Genomic DNA, 22,514 nt, shown 5'->3' on the forward strand with positions numbered 1-22,514 from the left:
TTTCGTTTTTTATAATCGGTTTTTTAAAAATTCATACTTACATTCACTTACAAAAAATCAAATAATTAAACAACATTTCTAAACTTATTGAATTTCAACCGTTTGCTATTCAAATGGATATGTTTATTGAAGTTTGAGGTTTAAATTAAGGAAATTGAAAGCATAGGATTAAAATTCATACAATAAATTTGAAGTTCAAGGAATGAAATTGAAAATCTAGATTTGAAATGGATCCACTTACAAAATTCAGAGTAAAAAGTTATTTTTCTCTTCTCCAATTTTAGTTTAGAATGAAATGTGAATTCTTATAGCTATAATTCTATAAATAAATTACACTTGTTTGTTCTTGAAATTTGAGTTAAGTTCCATAGGCTGATTTTTCAAACTCTTAACATTTTTGCCTTTGCATTGCATTGAGTATTATTTAGGAGTCCAACACTCTTTACCATTTTTTTCTTCTTAATTTTCAACTCAAAACTTGACATGATATTTAAAGCACTATTTTAAATAACAAAACAAACATTTTTGTCAATAAAAAGTGAAAAGAACAAATAGCATAAAAAAATTAGGAATCCTAAATTAAGCATTGAAGCCAAAAGTAATTACAAAACCCATAATCAAAACCACCAAAAACTGCAAATCCTATTATTAAGCACATCCCAACAATTTATCTTCCTCACAACCAAACTTCACAATTTTCTTCTTCAAATGATCAAACCCATCCCTCAAAACTAAAACTAAACTAAATAATTTATTGTTTTGTTTACAGTTTTGGTCCTTTGACCAAAACTTTATTCATCACAGGTCACCCCTTGGGAGAAACTACCGACTCCGTTCCGTTCCACTCCGTTCGTGGCTTCCCATTATCTTTTTTCTTTTCTTCTTTTTTTCATTTTAAATGTTAATATCCCATAATTAAATTTGGTTTTCTTTTTTGTTGGTGTGTGTTCTTAGTCGTTCTTGGGGGAGAAATTTTTATTTCTCTCAAGGGGTTCTGATTTTTGTGTTGGAGATGTTGGGAGATTTGATCACTAGATGCCTCTTGTAAGTACATCTTAATTATTATTTGTAATGGGTTAATTTCTTTTTACTTTGTGTAAAAAACTATAACTAACTATTAGTGAAATTTAATTTGTTGTGTTACGTTAAGGATGGCTTTTGGGTATGCATATCCAGCATTTGAATGTTACAAAACATTGGAGAAGAGTAGCCGGAGTCTTGATGTTGAATCTTTACGTTTTTGGTGCAAATATTGGTAATTAATTATTCTCTTAATCAATTCTTGTATGTAATTCAAGTTCATAATTTTGTGGGTGGGGTTTTTCTTTGGCAGGATTCTTGTGGCTATTTTTACCTTTTTTGAGAGACTTGCTGATGTTTTAATAGCTTGGTATGTTGTTCTTGTTGTTGTTGGGTTTGATTAATTCTTCTTTAATGGCATATTAAATGCTGCTTTTTCTTAGGAAATGATTTTTGCTTTTTCAATAATTCTTTCTTGTGAAAGGCTCCCTTTGTATGGTGAAATGAAGCTGGTTTTTCTTGTCTACTTATGGCATCCCAAAACCAAGGTAATTAATTAATTTAAAACTTTGATTTACTCCTTTTGTAAGGTATAAGTCGACTGGAAAAGAATAATATTAAAAGATGCATATTTATATGACGATCAAGAATATGATATAATGCATAGTTTAATTTGCAAATGCATGCTTGCATGGTAACTCTACATGGTCGTAGGTGGAGTGGTTGTATATATATACATTTGTCTAAGGAGGATGTGTTGTTGTGTGTGTTTGTTTTTGAATGTAGGGAAGTGGGCATATATATGGAACAGTGTTGCAACCATATTTGATGAGGAATGAAGCAGAAATAGAAAGAATGATGGTGGAAATGAAAGTGAGGGCTTGGGATTTAAGTTTTGTTTTTTGGACTAATTTCTCTGAAGTCGCTCATTCTTCCTTCCTCAAAGTCCTCAAATGTGCTGCTGATTTCCAATCCGCCAAGTTCAAGAACTCTCCCTTCCAACTTCAGGTATGATCCTTCCCCTTTCTCTAATGATCTTTTAGTTAATTAGGGACCAAATTCACAGTTTAACTTAAATAAAACTATAGAGTACTTGAAATGTAACCTTCTTAATTAGTTGACAAATCATGACAGTGGAGTTGGGGAGATGTAAATTTGAATGATTGAAACCTTTAGGAAATGGACCCATGGCCCCATGACCCCATGACGAAAGTTAAATTCAATATCTACAAATTAATTAAATTCTAAGAGTCTTAAAATGATAATTGATGTATTGATCAGATTGACAATTATTAGGGCATGGGTAGTAGTACATTTGTTGATTTACCATTTATATTTATCTATAGCCTTAGAGATTGGATTATGTGAATGTGGTGATGATGCCTATTATAGAAAATAGATTTGTGTTTAGAATTTTTGAAGAAAATGATTCCTAGCTGTATTAGGATTACATACTATAATAGAATTCAATTCTCTACTTTCTATAAATTGCTCCACCCCATAAGGATCAAGGTTTTAAGTTTGTGTTAGAAAAAATCACTCATTAGTCACATGCTTCTGTTAACAATAATAATTTATACATATGCTTGTCAATTTGTATGGTTCATGATTTCTTATACACTCAAAAAATAACCCTTTTAAATGGGGTTTTTTAAATTCCACTATATCATTTTTTTTAAGCTAAAGTTTAATGCATTATACATCAGACTTGTACTTGAAGAATCCCCTACAAATCTACTCTAACATATGAAAATATTATTGACTATAAACTTAAATTATATTTGTCATTCAACCTAGATTAAAAATAAAATTTAAGATATATTTTAAAAGTTAACTTGAATTATATGCTAAAAATGAGTTTAGTTGTTGAACCGATATAAAGTTATAAATTATATTTAGGTTAAAATATTTTAATTTGTTCCTTATCTTGAGTGTATATATTGAAAGTTACGTGAAATCACTAAAATGTTAGCTTATAAAATAGAAATTTTTATTTCTCTCAAGGGGTTCTTTTTTATTATTATTATTTTAGAGTGCCATATTTTAACCCAATGTGGAATACAAACTTTATATGTTGACATACATGTGACAAAACTTTATGCTAAAATAAATTTTTTGTTACTACAAATAAGAATAGGGCCAAAATATAGGGAATCAACCACGTGGCACAAAATGAATGGTTAATTTTATTACTTGGAGTCGATAGATAAATAATTTTGGAATTACAATTTATTATTGTTTTGAATTTGTAAAGTGTTCAAATTAAACAGAATTTACAATTCATCGTTATTGAAAGAGCTTCACTCGTTTCAGTACCATTGCCATTAATGGCATTGACTAATTCTTCAAATTTTTCTCTAATTATAGAGAAACGAGCAGCAACACCAACCGTCGACGGTAACGCCACAGCCTCCGAACAAATTGCCGTCGTTTTCCGTTCGAGTCGCTGATCAGACGAACGATTCTCCAGCACCGCAGTCTGTCGTCGGAATCAGCCGCGCCGATTCGGAGACGGAGGAAGGTGATGATGGTCAATCTTCGGACTTCTGCGAAACAGAGAGTTTCGTTAATGAAGAAGATAAACCTGCATCTCCTTATCCTCCATCGGGTCGAGCTCGATTAAGGCGAATTAAACCACAATCATAGAGAGCTTTGTAATTGTGAGAAAAAAGGCTGTACAAAAGAAAAATGAAAATCGATGGAATCCAGAGGAAAATTGAAACTGAAATTGAAATTGGAAATTGGAATTGGAATTGGGATTGTTTGATGGGAAATTATTGGAATGTTGAAATTGAATCTGTTTCTATGAATGTATTTGGAAAATCATTTCTCCTTAGGCATTGAATTGCAAACTTGTGTGTGAAATTGGAAATAATAAGCGATTTATACAGCGGAATCAAAATCGATCTAGGTCAATTACAGCGGCTGAAGAAGTCGTCGTCGTCGTCGTCGTCAATACGCGAGTCCAAAATCCGAGAAAACGACGGCGTCAAAAGCAAATGCAGAACCGAAAAGCACGGATTATAGCCGGAACAATACTGCTTCTGATGAATCCAAAACAACTGTAGATCGGATTTCCAGTAGAGAAACGGAGGCAGAAACGATGGAAGAAATTGGGGCCGGCGGAATAGGAAGAAGCGGACATAGGCTGGAGATAAGCCCAAGCGGCCTGCTTAACGAGGCGATTGCGGATGGAGATTTCGTAGGGGGAGTTAGCGGGGGAAGCTGCGGTGGGAGAGTTGACGGCGGCAGCAGAGGCAGAGGCAGAGGGAAGGATGTCCTTGAGAGAAGTGTAGGATTGAGAAGAGGATTTGAAGGAGAGGAGAGCTAAGTTAATGGGAGATGGCGGTGGTGGAGGGGAAACGGCTGGGTTTGGCGGAGGCATGGGGGAGGAGGGAAGAAAGGTTGTGCGGCGGAGTGATGGGGACGGCGGTGGATAGGTTAATTGGGCGGAGGATTTGGCCATGGAATTTACGAAAAGGCTTAAAAAGAGAGAAAAGAGAGAGAAAGTGGAAAGGGAAAAGAGAAACGTTGAGGCAAAACTAAACACGGCGGCTTCAATTCTGTTTCCAATTATTTGCTAAACCCTTTCTCTCTTTCTTACGTGTTTTCCTCTTCATCTTTTTTTCTTTTCAAAAGAATTTTTTAAAAAATTGAAAATTTGGTGTATATATGTAAAGGCAAAAAAACGTTTTTAAATTTTAGATAAAAATCACTTTGGTTGATTTTATTTACTTGTAAGGATTTAATTCATATATTTTAAATACTACTTTATTTGATGTAATTTAGTTTTTAAGTCTTGAGGGTGTGTTTTCAAATACATTTGATTGAAGAAAAAAAAAAAAAAAACCATTTTATAATTAGTATAATGTTAGTTTGTGTTTGTCTAAACAAGGTGACTTGCTTCCCACTATGTATAATCAATGGATGTTATAAAATAATAATTAATGAGGTTAATGATCATATTCTTTAATTTTATATGTTTCAAATTTGTTGCAATACTTATCTCTATTCTCTACAGAGTAGACAAAGAATTTGCAAAACTATTAGGAACTTTGTGTTCTTCATTTCTGATTTGTGGGTTCCACTTCATTTTTTAAAAGTTAAGTTTGTTGGTATTTAGTAGATGGGGCCTAAAATTGACAAAATATTTTCCAAATTACTTTTTTTAAAAATTATTATTTCTTCATTTGTGGGTTCCATATGATTTGGGAGAACTAAGATTTATCTTTTCTTTTAATGAATGTAGAAAAAAAATATATCTCAATTCTTTAATTTGTGGTTTTTTTTTTTTAATAATAACTTATATGGTTATATAGTGGGCTAACTTTTTAATTCAAATAGCAAAACTGCAATTGCATGGCTAATTATATTCCTTTTTTGCTTTTTGCATGTATGGGAAATGATCTCATTCATCAAATCAGAAATCTTTTACTTTCTTCCATAAACGATAGTAGATACATAAATTATAAATTTTGTTGATAGGACGAGAGCAAATACTTAGATTGTAAAAATAATATATATAAGAAAGAAATTATTATATGTTATATAAAGATTAAAAACTTGAAAGAAGCAAGAATTAAAACTTGAAGTTAAAACTTTATACTAAATTCACATTTATTCGTAAATATGGCTATTAGATCTTTTTAGTATAATTGAAGTTAAAACTTGAAGCAAGAATTAAGAGAAGTTTTTGAAGATACACATTTGATTAATAAGATTATGATGTTTTAGAGTTAATTAAGTCTTCAAGTACATTTTGGTTTATGCTTAAAGTATTGGGCCAACAAGTACATTTTGGTCTAAAATATGGAAAGAGTTTTTATTATCATGAAGATTTAAAAGGGAAAATTTTGGGATTTAACAAAATTAGAAGATGGGACAGGCAACACTTATCTACTTTAAATTGACTTCATTTTCATAGCTATTGGCTTAATCATAAAAGGGAAAAAGCTTGACTATCTATCAATTTTCCAATTGTTAAAAAATGAGGGAATATATATACACATACATACCACTAATTCAAAAATATGTAATTACATAGGTTATAATATCATTCTGAAAGTCTCTTTACTTTGAATTCTATCCCATCTTAGTTCTTATAATATTGATATACCCTTTTCTTTTGAATAAATCTCAAACTTAGTCTTTGTGCTACTTTTTAAAAAAATAAAAAAATAATAATAATAAGAATACAAAGAGTATTTTAATTTTTTTTAAAAAAATACATTAATTAAATTTAAATATACATGCAAGACTAAAATGATACAAAACTAAAAAAAAAACTGACCAAAGAAATATATTGACTTTGAATGGGACTTATGGTGATAAGTAAATGTAAAGCCAAAGGCCAAATTAATACATCAAACAAGCTTTTGAAAAGCTAGAAGATTAGTATACATAACAATTGGGGATTAAAATTTTATATCATGTGTCCTCTCTATATATATAAATAAGATACACACACTAGTTAGGGTGTCATTGTAAGTAAACATATTGAAAAGAAAATGAAATTAAGTTATAATAAATGTTCAGGGGAAATAGATAAGAAACGATGAAAAAGTATAAAAATTTCCAAAGAAGTAAAAATTTAAAGAAAAAAAGCTTAACGACTAATGTTTTTTAAAAAAGAAATGAATAGTTAATGGTGGTCCAAAGCCGAACCCACCTTAGTCCAATCAGAAACATTTGGACCAATTGGAATGAGATCTCCAAGACCATATACTAAAAGATTTAAATGACATAAAGTTGAGAGATCCCTTATAAATTTTCATTACAATATAGTTGAAGTTTAGGTGTAAGCAAGTGGGTTCAGTTCTTGAGGTTAGACTAAATCAAACCAACCAAATTTGACCAGATTAATCTACACTCAACTATACCCAGTTTTTGTCGATCAAACTCATATTTATCTGTTACTTTTCACGTGTCTAGGAGTATTTCGAAAGTGTTAGAGATCACTTTCCATCATGTTAAGAATTACTGATTTTGAATGACTAAAAACATGTCTTAGAGTGACTCTAAATATGACAAACATATGAGGAGGTTTCTAGTAATCTATGATTTCCATAATCCTTGGTTAACTCGAAGAAAAATTCCAAGCCATTGTCACAAAATTTCAATTAAATCAAACTATTTCTTCCTCATATCAGATAGATATCTCAAACCCTTTAATTGTTAAATGGATTTGAAACCGAAGATGAAAAGTTTTACCAATGCATTTGAAGCTTTTGCCGCTCTGATAATGTCTGGAAACCTATCCTACGTGCTTCTTTCTGCCTATCTGCAACCTTACAAAAGTTTGTTTCCCATTTCCTGAAATGATCCAACTTCATCAACAAGCAAACAGGAAAGAGATCGAAGAAATCAAAGCTACAGCATATGCAAATACTAACCTCGGCTATAGCATATGCAAATACTAACCTCACCACTCCCTGCCCGACTAGCTCTGACAATTGTATTCTATACCATGCTTGGAAAATTTTCCCAATATATTACTTGGGTTATAAAAATTACACTGTACAGTTGAGCGTGAGTTCCAGTCAAATTCAACTGTTTGTTTGGCTACAAATCAACATCTTGAGGATTAATGAGGATGGAACAGATCACTAATGAATTAAAGTCAGATCTGTTCCTTTGTCACCTCTGTCTTAAGTTAACATCAGATGGTGCTTCAGCTGTCTCTGAGTGTGGGCTTCCTAGTCTTGGCCTTTGAGTATTGACATCAGATAATAAGAAGTCATGAGGAACCATATCTGATTGATCCCATGCAATATCTGCTGTAGCTAAAGTGAAAGAATTAAACTCTATAATAAGATCTTTCGATGGTTTTTTTCCCCTATTTTTAAGAATTATTATAACAAATATATACGGATAACACAATGGTAAAAGTAAGACAATTTTAAATAAGGATACAATCTGTTCTCCACATATCTGTAATGCTAACTTCAGCATCTGATAACAGCCAGTAATCTGCATCATTCTGCAATAAAATGATAGAACTATAAAACGCAATCAACCATGAATAATTGATTGACCAAATTCATTTACATAGATTGCATAAGCAAGCACATATAATTCGTTGTAGTAAAATGAAATAAAATAAGTAAAGATAAGCGAAGTGTGTTTTTGGACATCTATCCGTATCTACTCTTTTCTTCCTTTTTTTCTCTCGAAAAAGTGTGTACATACTTGCACATTTGACTATGCTTCTTTTGTCCACATTTTTTCTGATTATGAATACATTTATATAAGAATGAGATGCTTACATCAACTTCTGAAGGAAGAATCTTCATCATTCCACCAGGAAACTCATTTGAACCATTCACATCACAGCTGCTGCTGTGTTGGGACAGATGAGCTTGAGGTTCCATTTCGTTTCTACTACTCTCCCCAATGATTGCTTCTGTTGCTAGATGTTCATTTGATCCTGAACTGGAAGCATGTAGGAAGCTACTAGGTGGCTGGACCACATTCATCTCCTCAAACTTTTCCTCAAATTGACTAAGAAAAAACAAAATTTAATACGAAAAAACAATTAAATTCTTGTTTGCCTAGTAAAGGTTACATTACAAAATAAGAGAAACTGAAAAGGCGAGAAATGAATATATGAACTATCATTTAATTAATTCTTAGAGCAATGTAGTCTATTATCAAAACCTGCCTTTAAAGAGAAAAACTTAATGATGTACAGAAAAGGATACCTGACAAGATATACATCAATAGGACCCATTGTACTCCTAAGAACTATCCTATATCTTCTCTGTGGATAATCAACAGCCTAGCATGATGAAAACAAGAACGTTCTTTCAGCTGTCAGAAGAGGATTAAAAAGGATATTGAGTGTAAAAAATAGCTTAAGCTCGTTACTTCATCGGGATCAGGAACTTCCAATGTGGTTCCATGAGGAGCTTTAATTGCTATCAGCGTTTCATTCTGCCCAAAAGAAGAGCTGGTTAAGTACAACTTTTAGCAAGATTGTCAACTTATGAACTAAACGAGTACTGTCTCATGTAAAAGAATGCCATAAGAAGATGCATTAATTAAGAGTAAATACGACTCTACGGTATTTTTATTGTTCTATTCTAAAAACCTATCTGATATCACAACTAAAACTTCATTCCATCATAACCATTATATTAAGAAACATTAATTTGATAGAGGACTATTTCATCACCAAACACTAAACTTGAAGGAGACCTCTTGTATCCCAGAAACCTTCTAAAATCTGCCTATTTCACAGAGTACTTTCGCCTCAGCTATATACATCCATCTTACATTTAGTTAGTCACTTAGTCCATCCACTCCCCGAAACATTATTAATTACTACTCTCCCATGGGCTAATCTGATTTCTGAAGCTCTCTCTTTTCAGATCTTTCTCACCCAAACAATGTCTTAGTCAACAAACAAGTGAACAAAATGAATTGGTAAAAGATGTTCTCCTGTACAGAAGAGAATGTTATATGCTGATGGGATCCGGAATTGAATTTTCAACAATGAACTTCATTGATAATTCTTTGAGGATGAATTCTCAGTACAATGTAGAAAGTAATGTAAAATCGAATTGAGAGAATCTCAATTCGATCTCTAGGGCTAACCTACTGCTATCCTATCTTTCAAGGATGAAAGAGAGGACTGAACTTCTTTCTCAAATTCTAACTAACTTTCCCTCCACAATGAAAGGACTATTTATACTCTCACTAAAACAGACACATTAACTAATTAACCACCACTTCAGAACTCTCATCTCCTTTCACACGTGCTATATTTTTCTTTCCTCTTCTGCTGTACTGTAATATGATAGGGGGTCTATCATATGCCAAATCCTTTCTAGGGATATACAAGCAAGGATTTTGCGAGGCAGCGGTATAGTTATGAACTTGTAAAGATTGGAAAAACATCAACTGACTGTGCTGTAAGATTAGAAAGGTGTAACATCAACAGGGATGGGCGAATTGACGCCATCCCTTCATATGATGAATGTTAGAAGGACAAACTGAGATATTTCAAGAGATTGGAAACCATACCAAATATGTTTCCATAAACTGCCCACCATTGATCATTTAACCATATTATGCCAATTCATAGAGGTCTACATATATGAGTTGCACCTCTACTCAAAAATTCATAGTCGGATACTTTGATTGAGAGGAATAATAAAATTTCTGGGGATCAAGAGAGAGCTTAGAAGGTGTAGTTGAACGCTTATATTTAGACTTTAGTTACAAAAGATTTTGTAATTACCAACTTGGTCTTACTATTTTAAACTGGAGGCCTTTTATGTATGTTCAGCACTTAGCAGTTTGGCCTCTTGTGGGCTGTCCTTTTTGAGTTGTTTTGTGCAGGCTTTCATATTCTTTTATCTTATTTCAGTAAAAGTTTCATTTCTTTTTTCTTTTTTTAAATTTAAGGAAGAAAAGAAAAAGATTCCGCTTGGAATTTTGTCTTTCAAGTTGTATTGTTGTCTTAGTTTACATCTCTTCCGTTAATTTCTTTCATTTTCTTTTTTGGTGAAGTGAGGTGTTGTCCTAGTTAGGGTATAGCTGGTGCATTTTGATTTGAATCCTGAAACATACACATTCAATACTCAAAACCATGTGACCATACAAATAAGTGTTATAATTAGAAGTTTATGACAAATTTACCTGAAAGCAAGGCAAGTTTTTAATGTCGTCTTCTGTTACAAACAGCCACCTATCATAATTGGAAACATACACTATATTTTTATTTTACTCATACAGCACCAAGTGGAAAATAGAACATAATGGAGGAGAAAAGAACTTTTACTTCTGGATATTATCATCTTCACTCAAATTCCTCAGTCTTTCCTGCATTGCTCTGCAAACATAATTATGAAACTATGAGTTTATCATTTGTGATTCAAAATATAGAAATTAATAACTAATTAAATATACACCTTATCTTATCATCTAATCTACGCTCTTCAAACGAAAGATTTTCAACATCCACCTGCAGGATACAAGGTCCAACTCTCAAATTATGACTGTTATCCATGATAGGTTCTAGATAGAGTCATTATTAAATATTCCAGAAAATAGTTGTACAAATAATTCTTAAGTACAAAAATGTGAGGGTTTTAAAGCCCAAAGACAGTAATCAAAGCAACAAACCTGCAACATAGAAGCATCACTATCCACATTTCCTGGAATTTGTTGATTAAATCCTCTGTACAATTATTGAATAGATTCTAAGCAAATCATTTGTTTCAAGTTCTTATCAAAATTTGCAATGAACAAATTAAATGAAAATTTTGGACCAACGCATCAATTGATAAACTTACTTCCAATATATTATGTTTTTCAGCTTCTTTTCTATGAGACCTATGCCTTCCAAAACATTGGTTATGTCATATATTCTCCTTTTCTGCACCTGTGTCATGAATATCTCATATTAGTCATCACTAGACAGAAAATCAAAGTTTAATGTATTTATAACTTTTACCTGCAAAGTTTCTGCAGCTTTGTTCAAGTCAAGAATGCCGTCCCTTGCTTGCTTAATTAAATTGATGAATTTTTTTGTCAGAAGACCTAAAAGTTACAGAATACTTTCAGACACCATACAACATTTAACAAGAAGCTATGCGTTCATGTAGCTTGGACAGAATGAATAATACTAAATTGTCAATAATTGCAGATTTACCTAAAGAACTGTCATATCGACAATTTCCGGCAGGAGTAAGTGGAGAATAAGTGCCTGTCATTAAAAAACTAATTAATAATATTCATGCTGCTTCAATTCTCATTCAAAAATTCGTTTACAGATAGTTGAGGGAACAAAAGGCACTACATAACATTCCACAAAGAAAAACAGGATTAAAAATATTAACAACGTTCAGCAATGGATTTCCAACAACAGCAGCAAAAAAAGAGCAGCTACAAGTTACGGCTATCAACCTAAACATATTAAAAGCATATAAATTTTCTTACTAGTGTCTGAGATAGGTGTTTGAGGCCCAGATGTAGTTTTCCTTGAAGTCTTTGACCTATTGTTTACCCTTCCTCCTTTTGCAGACACAGGTGTCTGAACACAACTAAGAGCATCTTTTGAAGATCCCTCGTCATGAATGTAGTCATTCGATTTAACCATATTGTTATACATGACACCCTTCTGCTTTGATTTCTGAAAAAAAAAACATCAAGGGGTCAACAATACTAGAATTTAGAAGCAAATAAAAAATTAGAAGATAATTTCCAAATAAAGTATAGAGGAATCGTCATAAGAAAATAAGTAACTAATACAATTTGCATGATCATTGAACTTCAACTAAATTAGAGAAATTATTATTGAGGTTGAGTCCTCAAATTAAGCAAACCAATTACTGTGATCTTTATAATCTTTCAAACCATATGAACTATCTTCTATATTGTTGACGGTTAGTTTTCTACAGAAATGATTGGATTACATCTATGGTCTAATTCAATTTATATATATAAGATAAGTCTACCAATGAAATTAACTTTTAAGATCATCATAAGTCACAACCTCCATATGCACACTATTTCTCGTGTATATAATTAATTGGAAAGCAGGAAAATAAGAATCCTTTGCTTATTTGAAAAACTACAGCCATAACAATATGCACTACAAAAACAAATGTCAGAATTCAAATGAACAGAAATGTACATAAAGAAAAAATAATAAAGGAGAAAGCACCGAACGGTATATGCAATTGAAATAGAAACTAAGAGATCAGTTCAGTCAGTAACTAGACAGGTAAAAGGTCAGTAGGGGCATCCTTCCAGGATAAACTGAACTCTCAAAAGTGGGCCTCACGGTATAAACCAAAAAACTTCAGCCTTTTGTAGGATAGCTATTGTTCAAAGTTTATGAATAAACTAAACTCTCAAAGCAACATATAACGTTCTTAAATACTTGTCCTTGTCGATGCTATTGTTTCCATCAAGAGGCAATACACAAAAAACAAACTGTTCCAACCCTGCAATCTCTAAAGGCATTTAGCAAGGAGATAACTATTGCATTTACTAAAATTTCCTGTACCCTATATCAAGCCTCCATCCTTCAAGAGACAAACAAACAAACAATCACAGTTCGCCGGGTAATAACTACCATTGAATCAATCCCCCCAAAACACGCGATCTTTCGATCGGCTTAGACTAAAACCAATACAAGAATTAACCCACCTAGAAAAATCATCATAAAATAAAATTAAAAACCATAGAAGCAGACAAACCCAGTTACCCAAGGTACAACAAATCAGAAATCGACCAATAGCAAAATAAGCAACAATGCAGAAATAGATAGAGAAATTACAGCACTACTGAGGAGAGGTTTAACAACAATGGTATCAGGTTTATCAATAGCATTGGAAGAAGCGTCGCCGGCGAAATGGTAATAATGACCAGGTGGAACAAAGGGCGGGTTATGAGAGTCGAAAGCGAGGTGACGGTTGAGAGGTGGTAGGATCTGGGCAGTATGGGAGTGAGGCAGAGGCAGTGGCTCCGATGGCTTCGGAGCTCGAGAAGCACCGCGCATGGAGGATCAAAGAGGCAATAGGAATTGAAAAAGAGTGGAATTGGGAGGAAATTAGGAAGAAGAAATGGGGAAATGGGATGAAGATTGAGAAGGTGAAGAAGAAGAGGGAATAGGGTTGAGAGATCAAAGTTGAAGAAGTAAAAGGTGAAGATTGAGGAATCGCATTTCGGTAGCTTTTAGATGGGAGGAGGGAAATTTGTTTAGATGGATGTGGAGGGAACACAAGTGGAACAAAATTATGTTTTGACTATTTGCATTTTGCCCCATCAAACTTTTTCCAATTTGCATCAAGACCCCCATTTTTTACTTATTATTATTCTTATTATTTATTTACGACTATTATTTTCATATTAAGTCCTAAATTATCTTATATAAGAAATTCTATTCATGCTTAATTCGACATATATAATAAAATATCCCTTAGTTATGGACATATTTTATCTATCTCTAATAATACATTTTAATACTTTACAATTTAGCTATTTTAAATTAGTTTTCCCTTTTTAAATAAATTTTATAGAAAGAACTAAATAATTATTTACGGATTTTAACTTAAAAGGGTTATAGTTTTAAAAAATCAGAGGTTAACCAATTATTTTCGTTGAAAGTTCATGTGACCAATTTTATCTGAACTTACATATTAGTTAAAGCTTGGTTAAGACAAAAATATTCAAATTGCTCATTACACCTTCTCTCTAATTTTCTTTTTTAGAAAAATATTTAAATTAGTAAATAAAAAATTGTGCTATTTATATATATTTTTAGTATGTGTGGATTTTAACCACATACATCTTAAGTTGCTATGTATATTTCTTTATTTATACTTGTAAAATACAATGACATAAATTTTCGTTGTTGAAATGTACACTTAATATATATTGATTTGAGTTGAGCTCACACGTTATTGTAACGTTTCAAATATTTGTTATAGTACATTGAAAATATTAATTTACTCTTCAAATCAAAGCCAAACTCGTGTGGAAGGTTCGTGTTAATGAAACTTTATTACACATTCTACAACGGACTATTTTAAACAATTGTGATAAATAAATTAATAAGTAATTCTTAATTTGTCATAAATTCATAATGTATATACAGTGTACTTGCATTTTTCTAATCAATTTTTTATAGAATTATAATCTATGTCGCATTTTCATCATCTCACTCTACTTGATAAATGAAGATACATAGAGAGAATTATTGAAAGTTAGAATTTGATCTGGTTGCATCATATAATATTTGTAAGTTGTAATCCAGTCTCTAAATATTCTTTTTTTTATAGAAACTCATTTATTGTCCTGTCATTACAGGCCACAACTTGAACTTGAACTCACAAAACTAAAACAAAGAAGAATAAACTGTCATCGAAGACTTACATAAGACAAGTCTGAGATGAAATGGCACAAAGCATTAAAGGTTTTATTAGAATTTGTTGACGAAAAAATGTAAGGTTTAACCTTTGCTTTGTTAGCTTATTATTGTCTTGTACACACTTGCCAATATGGGGTGAATAAAAGAATATACACGTTAATTCACGTGGAACATACAATTTTCTAAGGTTTAAACACTAATCTGGTCGTCTAAAGGGTGACTTGTTTCATTCTTTCAATTAATCTTAAGAGTTAGCTCACACCTCAATAAATGATAAAAGTTAGGGAATTCTCTCTTAGTCATCTCCTCTAAGGATCAAAACAAGATACAAAACATCTCATTACCAACTTCTGTACACAAGGAACAAAGAAATCAATTTCATTTGAGCTTTTGCAAACAAGCTACACGTTGTAGGATTTGTACCTAAAAAGTCACTGAACAACGTGGTCTAAATCCTTTTTATCTGTTTACTGTGCCTTCAGTACAACAAGTAGAAATATGAAGATTTAAACTTCCAATCTCAAGAGGATTACATAAACAAAATTCCAATAGAGAAAGGAGTGAGTGAGCTAACACATATCGTAAGAAAATTGCAGGCCTCTGCTTGTTCCAATGCAAGATGCTAAATATTTCTTGAGCCAAAGCTTGATGTATCTTTTTTTTTCTTTTCTTTTTGCTCATTTAATTATGGTGCAATTCTCATACCACTACTCTACTCACTCCCACTCCCATTGCTGCTCAATGAAAACAAACACGACTATTTCAAAAACCCACGTTTTAATGCAAAAGAATCACTCGTAAAACGACCACAATCTTTTCAATAAAGTATATATTATTTTGATCTATGTACTTCAATTAAAATTGAAGAGTAAAAATATAATATACTAAAAATTAAGAACGGAAATCTAAAATATTAAAATCTACCGAAATCAAAACGATGATTATTTTCCCCTTTGATATTATTCACATATTGGTTAAACTGAAGAACTTAAACTACCTAAAATATTGTGATGTTCCACTAAATGGAATTATCTTATGCTAAACCTCTAATTAGATTAAGTGTAAGAACCCAAAGACATAATCGGACCAGAATTGAAATGAAGATAGAAACAGAGAGCTATGAAGAAGAATTCTATACTTTTGGATTAAAGAAAATTGAATTTATCACAATTTTGTACACCACAAAGGAGAAGTTCTAAAGGGTATTGAAGAATCGCAACATACCTCCAATTTCTCCCGGAATTTCATTTCGCTGCTTTTCAACAACTCCGGCAATGGAAAACAAACTCCCTTCTCCACACAGCTTTGATGTCTTGGCTTGATCCTGTTCTCTAAACTAAACGAGAAATAGTGAGGAAATTCCTTCAATTCTTTCAATTCTCTCCCCATTTCCACCACAAAGTAATTCAGTTTCGGTTCCAGATTCTCCTTTATGCTGTAGCAAAACAGCTGCGGGAATCGCCGGAACATTATCAAAGCATCCCGTCGGGAAAACCCTAAGTTCTCGAAGAACTCGATTCTCGGAATCAGTTTCTCTTCAACGCTACATGAGAGTAAGGATGTGTGTTTATGTACCTCGGATATGCCGATGCTTTGCAGGAAGTAGAGAGTTGGACGGAGCTGATCTTTCACGCTACAGGCTAACAATCTAGGGCGTCGATTGATAACGCGTTTGATGTCGGAACCGTCGACTCGAGCTTCGCGGAGGAGGAAGGTGAAGATAGGGATAAGAACGGAAGCGCGAGAGGTGAGAATCTCAGGGCACATACCGACGATTCGACGGAGTTCGAGGGTGGTGAAATTCATGGAGGTCATGAAATCGACGGCTGATCTGATGTCGGGGAGGGAAGCAGAGGCGACGGGAGGGTGGTCTTTGATGACGGAGAGGAAGTCGATGCCAATGGAGTCGAGGAAGAGCATTTTCTCCTGAAAGTCGGAGTGATGGTCGGTGTGAGGGGGAGATGGAGGGAGCGGGGGGGAGAGGGGAGGAATGGCGGGGTTGCGAGGAGGGAGTTTGGAAGGGAAGATGAAGGAGGTTCTGGAATTGGAAAGTACGGGGAAATGGAGGGTTCTGGAGCGAGGAAGAGAGGGGAAGAGAGGGGAAGGAGAAGAATGGTGGATGAATCCGCCATTGGAGAGGAGGTGAAGAGACGAATCCGCCATTGCATGGTTAATGGAGAGCTTTGTGGGGTTTAACAGAGGGAAATCCAGGAAGTGGTTGAGGAAGAGAATTGAAGAGGATAAGTGCTATCTTCAACAAAATCCAGAATAATGTTAAAAGACACACAACATCACAAATGGATCTAACTAGGCCCAGCCCAGGCCCATATATTATGGGCTCAACAATCTCATACCCACCAGGCACCAAGCTTTGTTTCCTTCTTCTCATGCTTGGTTTCCTTGGTGACCCAATTTTGTTGAGGAATGTCAATCTATCGAATCCTCCAAGTATTTGTTGGCAAAGAGCAATTCAGAACTGAAAAAACTGATAGCAAATGAAGAAATTTGCAGCTGCAAAAGCAGTTTCAATGAACTTCGAACAGCTTGGGGCTTAGCCGAATTTATAATTTTTTTATTCTCCATCCTCCCCTCCAATCCATTTGGGTTTTTTTTTCAAGTTCATCCATGGCTTTCACTGGGAGGTTTTCCAGTGCAAACATGCTCACCCCACGAACTGCTGTACTTCGCTCCCCATCACTGCAGACCAAGATCCGAATTGGGGGTCTCAGAGCACATCTCCGTGAAGATGATGACCCTTTATTCCTCAGTGCCAAAGAAGCTGCCTCTCTCCGATTCATGGAGTCCCAACAACCGGGTATGTTCAATTCTCATTCATTATTTCGGTCCGACACTTCATCGAACAGTTGGTGTGCACTACAATCCGAGGAGTGTTTTGTGTAACAGAGTATATGAAATTAGTTAGAAGTCGTTTTAACATGCTTAGAACTCAATTTTCTATAATTGTTTGTATGCAGATCCCCTTTTCTTTGATGAATATGCCGGCTGTTGGGCTACTCCTAATCCTCAAATCAACACAAACTCTCACCATTATTGTGTTGTAACTAAATTCTTAGACGATAATTTGATTAAAAAAGTCAATAATGTAAACGGAGTTAAGCAGGTATTAGCAAATAATTATTATAAAAATGTCAAATTTTGCTTCAAAACCAATAACCGCAAGTTTTTTAACATCTCTAATATTTGTAGGTTGTGTTGCTAACAGATGGAATGGATACTAGACCATATCGGATTCGTTGGCCAATGTCGACAATAATTTTCGACATATCCCCTGACAATGTCTTTAAAAGAGCAGCTCAAGATTTGCTAGGTTTGTTCTACCCAAGTTCTTTTATGGACAGATGTGCTAACGAGCCTTGCAATTTGTTCAACATTTAACTATCTTAGTTATCAAAGTTGAAATTGAAACACATGACCAAGTATATCTGCTGTGGTCATAACTTAGATTTAAGCTGTGAATTCTCTAACAATATGCAATTTCATGAAATCGATTGGGCAAGCAAATGTTCATGAAATTCGTTGTAGCTGTAAGGTTTATAAGATCCATTATAGAATATGATTTGATGTTCTTGAAAATGGTTAGGTAGTGGGGCTAAGATTTCAAGAGGCAACTTTTTCTGTCATGTACCATTGGAGTCCCCACATGTACAATTAGAAATTTGTAGTAGAGGTTTTCGAGGAGACCAACCAAGTATATGGGTGATGCAGGTGATGAACACTCTTGTTCAATGGATGAAAGACATTAAGTTTTGAGTATAGTAGCATTAGCAATATATGGGGATAAATAGTGAAGTGCTTAGTTTTTATTTTCTCATTGTATTTCAGGGACTTCCTATTAAAACTTTGGTAGATTTTGAAGATGTTCTGTTCCTTGTTAGTAGCTTAGCTACCAAAGGAAGTTATTTCTTGGGTGAATTACCTTCTTGGTTGGCTGAAACTGAGATTAAGTCCAAGGTTAGCTTGCGTTATTTGCATTGAGGAATATGTTTTGTCTTTCAATTAATTACTTCATTGCCTCTCTAACTATACTACCATTTGTATGATTCCTATTACAGTCTAGTACAAGTACAATAAAGTGGATGGACAAACTTTTTATGGGCAACGGTTTTCGAGTTGAAACGATCGCCATTGCAGAACTTGCAAGGAGATTAGGCAAGGAGTTGACATTGGAACCCTATAAGAATATCCCATTTGTTGCTGAACAACTACGATTTTCGGATTATGAGGTAATATAATTTGTCCATGCTGCCTATTTTCTAGTTTCATTGTGACGCTATTCTCTTTGGATTAATGCTATGAAATATAGTCTTTATAACCTTATTTGGTTGTCAATACTTTGATATTTATCTTTGGATAGATAAATTCACTTTATTTTCATCTTTAGTGATGGATTATATGAAATAATGATCATTCTCAGATGGAAACGTGGAAGAAGGAATTCGAGAGGATTGAAAACGAAGGAGATGAAGAAGGATTTGAAGAACTATGATTTTGTTCATAAAAGTAACTTTTTTCTGTTGTTGTGTCATTATTACTAACAACTTAGATGACAATGACAATTGGTTTCTTGTGCACCAAGGAGATTGACAATTTGATTTTGAAACGAAGGTTTTAGTCTAAATTAAGTTCAATTCAAAATTAGCATTTTTTTGTACTCATACAAACTAGTAGACATAACGAGATGATTATTGTACTCGTTCCACATCATCCGTAAGAAAGCGCACATAATGGGCAATCAAACAATCATCTAATTACAATGAAACGAATAATCCATCCAAAGAGCCACATAAAAATTCCTTTTTGTTTGATAAACGTCTCTCATGAAGAGTCCCCCTACCGCAGGACCATTAGGAAGAATCTTACGAACCGGATGGATTACATTTTAATCATAAACCATCATAGTTAAATTTTAATTTTTACCAATCTAGAGGAGCCAAATTTATATTTGACCTTAAAACTATTATCCTTCGACTTGTAGATCCATTTAGTGATAAACATCAAATACGACTACACTATATAGAAAAGTCTAGAGTATATTTCGTTAAGTTAGGAAAATCGATATACACCTAATCCAATAGCTTAATGTAGTCATCCAACAACCCTAACATTATTAGCATATAATGTGTTTGGTTAGGTTAGATATCCATAATCAAATTACATGACTAACTAAATAATAAAAGTGTATAAAGTTTGGACTAGAAAGCGCCTACAAGATTCACTTATAACCTACAAAATTTCGGTTAAGAATTAAGTTCATCCTCCACAAATTCTTATTTTAAAAAGGTCAACTATCACTATTTTATAGTTTTGATTGACTTGAAAATGCAAATCATATGTTTAGTTTATACATTTAGATCCAAAATTAAAAACTCAAAGACTTGAAGTATAGAAACAAAAGTTGAAGAGTATTAATTTTTTTCATTAAAAAGTTAGATACAAAAATTAAAAACTTAGATCATACTAGACAAGTTTGACCAAGTAGATAAAAACTCATAAGAACTAAATTTTTAGTTCGAACTCCAAGAGTTAGATCTCTTAAACACATAAAATGTAATTGAAATCTCAATTTCTAATGTTGTCAAAATGAGCCTAGTTCATCTAGTGTTAGACATCGAATAAGTTAGAAGTTTGATTCTTAACCCCCACAATTTAATTTAATACCTACCATTTAATAATCACTTGATTAAATTATAAAACAATAAAATTATTTTTTAAACAAATAACAAATTATAGTTTCTTTTTATACATTTGAAATGAGACATTTTTAGGAAAATCAATAAAGTTTTACCATATTTATGGTTGATAGAATATAAACTTGGTGAGAGTATGAATTATGTGTACAATCCGCGTCTAATCATTTGACTAATAAACTCATCTTCTTTTCCGCGCTTTCAAATCTCTTCTTCTTACAACCAAACCTTCCTTTCATTTGCTTCAAACCCTAAATTCATAAATATTCCCAAAATTCCCCTCTTCCTTCTTCACTCTCTTCTTCAACAATGGCCTCTCATCTCAACGGAGCTTACTACGGCCCTTCAATTCCTCCTCCCTCCTCCAAGTCCTACCACCGCCCTGGCCGTGGCGACAGCGGCTGCGGCTGCTGCGGCTGTCTCGGATGCCTCTGCAACTGCTGCTGCGGCTGTATCCTCAACCTCATCTGTCAAATCATCATCACCCTCGTCATCCTCCTCGGCATTGTCGTCTTTCTCCTGTGGCTCATCTTCCGTCCAAATCTCCTCCAGTTCCACGCCACCGACGCCTCTCTCACGCAGTTCAATTTCACCTCTCCTAACAATAACAACCTCCATTACAACCTCGCTCTGAATATCACCGTCAGAAATCCGAATCGGAGAATCGGGATCTACTACGACGTTATTGAGGTTAATGCGTTTTACGAAGATCAGCGGTTCAGTACGGTGAATTTGGGCCAGTTTTATCAAGGGCATAAGAACACCAGTGTACTGAGTCCGTCGTTCGTTGGACAGAATATTGTTCTGCTTGGTACGGATGGAATTTCGTCGTATAATTCTGAGAAGAGCTCGGGGATTTTCAGTATCGATGTGAAAATCAACTTGCGGATTCGATTCAAGTTCGGTTTAGTGAAATTAGGACATTATAAACCGAAGATCAGATGTCCATTGAAGGTTCCTTTGAGATCTAACAGTACTTCTTCAAATGGTGTGTTTGAAACCACTAAGTGCAGCTATGATTTGTAATCGTTTTAGTCTTAGATCTGAATTTTCTATCATCTTCTTCTTTGCTTTTCTAATTTTTTTTTCCTTTCTGGATGTATCTGCTGTGATTATTGATTTTTCTATTCGTATCTGTTGTTAGTAAAATCTGAAGGATTCAATTTTTTCTTTGATTCAAGGTTGAAATTCATCGTTGTTGTTGGTTTTGATTTGAAATTGAAAATTGAAAATAAATTTAGTTTTCCAAAAACCGCAAAATTTCATTTGTCCGCTACGCGATTTGTTAGTGGAGCATGGCGGTAAATGGGTCCCACCATGACACGGAATTTGGTTTTCAAATTTTGAATTCGATTTAAAATTACTTTATTTTATTTTATTTATTGTTATTTTGCAATTCAACGGAATTAAGTGAAACGGATTTATATTATATTGTAATTTGTTATGTAGCCATTAGATTCAATTCGTTATTTTGAAATTCAACTATGATTTGTAATCAATCTAATTTAAATAAGCAAAATAATTATTTTACAAACAAGTTTCAAATGTCAATGCGTTTAAATATATTAACAAATCTAAATCATACTTATATTCCCTAATTTTAATAAATCTTTTTTAATGGTCGATTTATTTGAAAATTTTTAATAAATTCAACGTAAAAAACTCATATTGATAAAAGACTTTCAATATATGCAATTTTACAATTAAATCAAGATAATACGTGACCCTCAAACAATGAAATGAGTTAGGTGAACCAAACTCTTTTGATATATATAACTACACGACACACCCATGATCTTAGGCGTAATATTTTGTGTTTTTTCTATATATTAATGATAATGATTTGGAATCTTGATAATAAGCCACTTGCACTCGTTTACCACACGAAGTCTTAAACAGATAAT

The 22,514-nt window shown here is 33.4% G+C and overlaps 5 protein-coding genes across 9 annotated transcripts; 3 read left to right on the forward strand and 2 right to left on the reverse strand.

Moving 5' to 3' along the window:
- Positions 1-705: 705 nt before the first annotated feature.
- On the forward strand, positions 706-3,885 carry LOC101212237 (putative HVA22-like protein g). The gene is made up of 7 exons (XM_004143346.3): positions 706-848; positions 955-1,044; positions 1,151-1,255; positions 1,334-1,390; positions 1,505-1,568; positions 1,807-2,028; positions 3,388-3,885. The coding sequence occupies exons 2-7, from the start codon at positions 1,013-1,015 to the stop codon at positions 3,664-3,666; spliced, it is 759 nt and encodes a 252-aa protein (XP_004143394.1). The 5' UTR covers positions 706-848; positions 955-1,012; the 3' UTR covers positions 3,667-3,885.
- LOC105435891 (early nodulin-20) lies at positions 3,095-4,648 on the reverse strand. The gene is made up of 2 exons (XM_011659422.2): positions 3,941-4,648; positions 3,095-3,566 (listed from the first exon to the last, which is right to left on the reverse strand). Exon 1 carries the CDS (start codon positions 4,484-4,486, stop codon positions 4,010-4,012), a length of 477 nt encoding a protein of 158 aa, XP_011657724.1. The 5' UTR covers positions 4,487-4,648; the 3' UTR covers positions 3,095-3,566; positions 3,941-4,009.
- A 2,126-nt stretch (positions 4,649-6,774) lies between these two features.
- On the reverse strand, positions 6,775-17,154 carry LOC101212480 (transcription factor E2FA). Of its 5 annotated transcripts, none has more exons than XR_004217876.1 (15): positions 16,127-17,154; positions 11,965-12,157; positions 11,678-11,731; positions 11,480-11,565; positions 11,319-11,407; positions 11,149-11,203; positions 10,935-10,987; positions 10,805-10,855; positions 10,663-10,711; positions 8,887-8,952; positions 8,721-8,797; positions 8,286-8,520; positions 7,933-7,999; positions 7,441-7,796; positions 6,775-7,332 (listed from the first exon to the last, which is right to left on the reverse strand). XR_004217876.1 is itself a non-coding variant. In XM_011659425.2 (14 exons), exons 1-14 carry the CDS (start codon positions 17,063-17,065, stop codon positions 7,657-7,659), a joined length of 2,151 nt encoding a protein of 716 aa, XP_011657727.1. In that variant the 5' UTR covers positions 17,066-17,154; the 3' UTR covers positions 6,897-7,656. The 5 variants fall into 5 exon arrangements, 3 of the variants coding, with proteins under 3 accessions (XP_011657727.1, XP_011657726.1, XP_031744143.1); XR_004217875.1 differs by having other exon boundaries at positions 7,413-7,796; XM_011659425.2 differs by having other exon boundaries at positions 6,897-7,793.
- Positions 17,155-17,302: 148 nt separating this feature from the next.
- Positions 17,303-19,561, forward strand: LOC101217908 (putative S-adenosyl-L-methionine-dependent methyltransferase MSMEG_1480/MSMEI_1444). Its single transcript, XM_004143291.3, has 7 exons — positions 17,303-17,717; positions 17,878-18,023; positions 18,110-18,230; positions 18,504-18,628; positions 18,746-18,874; positions 18,976-19,146; positions 19,338-19,561. The coding sequence occupies exons 1-7, from the start codon at positions 17,528-17,530 to the stop codon at positions 19,407-19,409; spliced, it is 954 nt and encodes a 317-aa protein (XP_004143339.1). The 5' UTR covers positions 17,303-17,527; the 3' UTR covers positions 19,410-19,561.
- Positions 19,562-20,765: 1,204 nt separating this feature from the next.
- Positions 20,766-21,798, forward strand: LOC105435892 (NDR1/HIN1-like protein 3). Its single transcript, XM_011659429.2, has one exon. The coding sequence runs from the start codon at positions 20,920-20,922 to the stop codon at positions 21,634-21,636; it is 717 nt and encodes a 238-aa protein (XP_011657731.1). The 5' UTR covers positions 20,766-20,919; the 3' UTR covers positions 21,637-21,798.
- Positions 21,799-22,514: the final 716 nt, after the last annotated feature.

This window comes from Cucumis sativus, chromosome 6 (genome assembly GCF_000004075.3).
Source record: "Cucumis sativus cultivar 9930 chromosome 6, Cucumber_9930_V3, whole genome shotgun sequence".
Classification (NCBI taxonomy): domain Eukaryota; kingdom Viridiplantae; phylum Streptophyta; class Magnoliopsida; order Cucurbitales; family Cucurbitaceae; genus Cucumis; species Cucumis sativus.

Coding starts and splice junctions, on each gene's coding strand:
- LOC101212237 (XM_004143346.3), top strand. CDS start 1,013: ATGTTGGGAGATTTGATCACTAGATGCCTCTT. Junction 1,256..1,333: donor CGTTTTTGGTGCAAATATTG/GTAATTAATTAT, acceptor TTTCTTTGGCAG/GATTCTTGTGGCTATTTTTA. Junction 1,391..1,504: donor GCTGATGTTTTAATAGCTTG/GTATGTTGTTCT, acceptor TTCTTGTGAAAG/GCTCCCTTTGTATGGTGAAA.
- LOC105435891 (XM_011659422.2), bottom strand. CDS start 4,486: ATGGCCAAATCCTCCGCCCAATTAACCTATCCACCGCCGTCCCCATCA.
- LOC101212480 (XM_011659424.2), bottom strand. CDS start 17,065: ATGGCGGATTCGTCTCTTCACCTCCTCTCCAATGGCGGATTCATCCAC. Junction 11,408..11,479: donor AAGCTGCAGAAACTTTGCAG/GTAAAAGTTATA, acceptor TTCATGACACAG/GTGCAGAAAAGGAGAATATA. Junction 10,712..10,804: donor GAAGATGATAATATCCAGAA/GTAAAAGTTCTT, acceptor CAATTATGATAG/GTGGCTGTTTGTAACAGAAG.
- LOC101217908 (XM_004143291.3), top strand. CDS start 17,528: ATGGCTTTCACTGGGAGGTTTTCCAGTGCAAACATGCTCACCCCACGA. Junction 17,718..17,877: donor CATGGAGTCCCAACAACCGG/GTATGTTCAATT, acceptor GTTTGTATGCAG/ATCCCCTTTTCTTTGATGAA. Junction 19,147..19,337: donor TACGATTTTCGGATTATGAG/GTAATATAATTT, acceptor GATCATTCTCAG/ATGGAAACGTGGAAGAAGGA.
- LOC105435892 (XM_011659429.2), top strand. CDS start 20,920: ATGGCCTCTCATCTCAACGGAGCTTACTACGGCCCTTCAATTCCTCCT.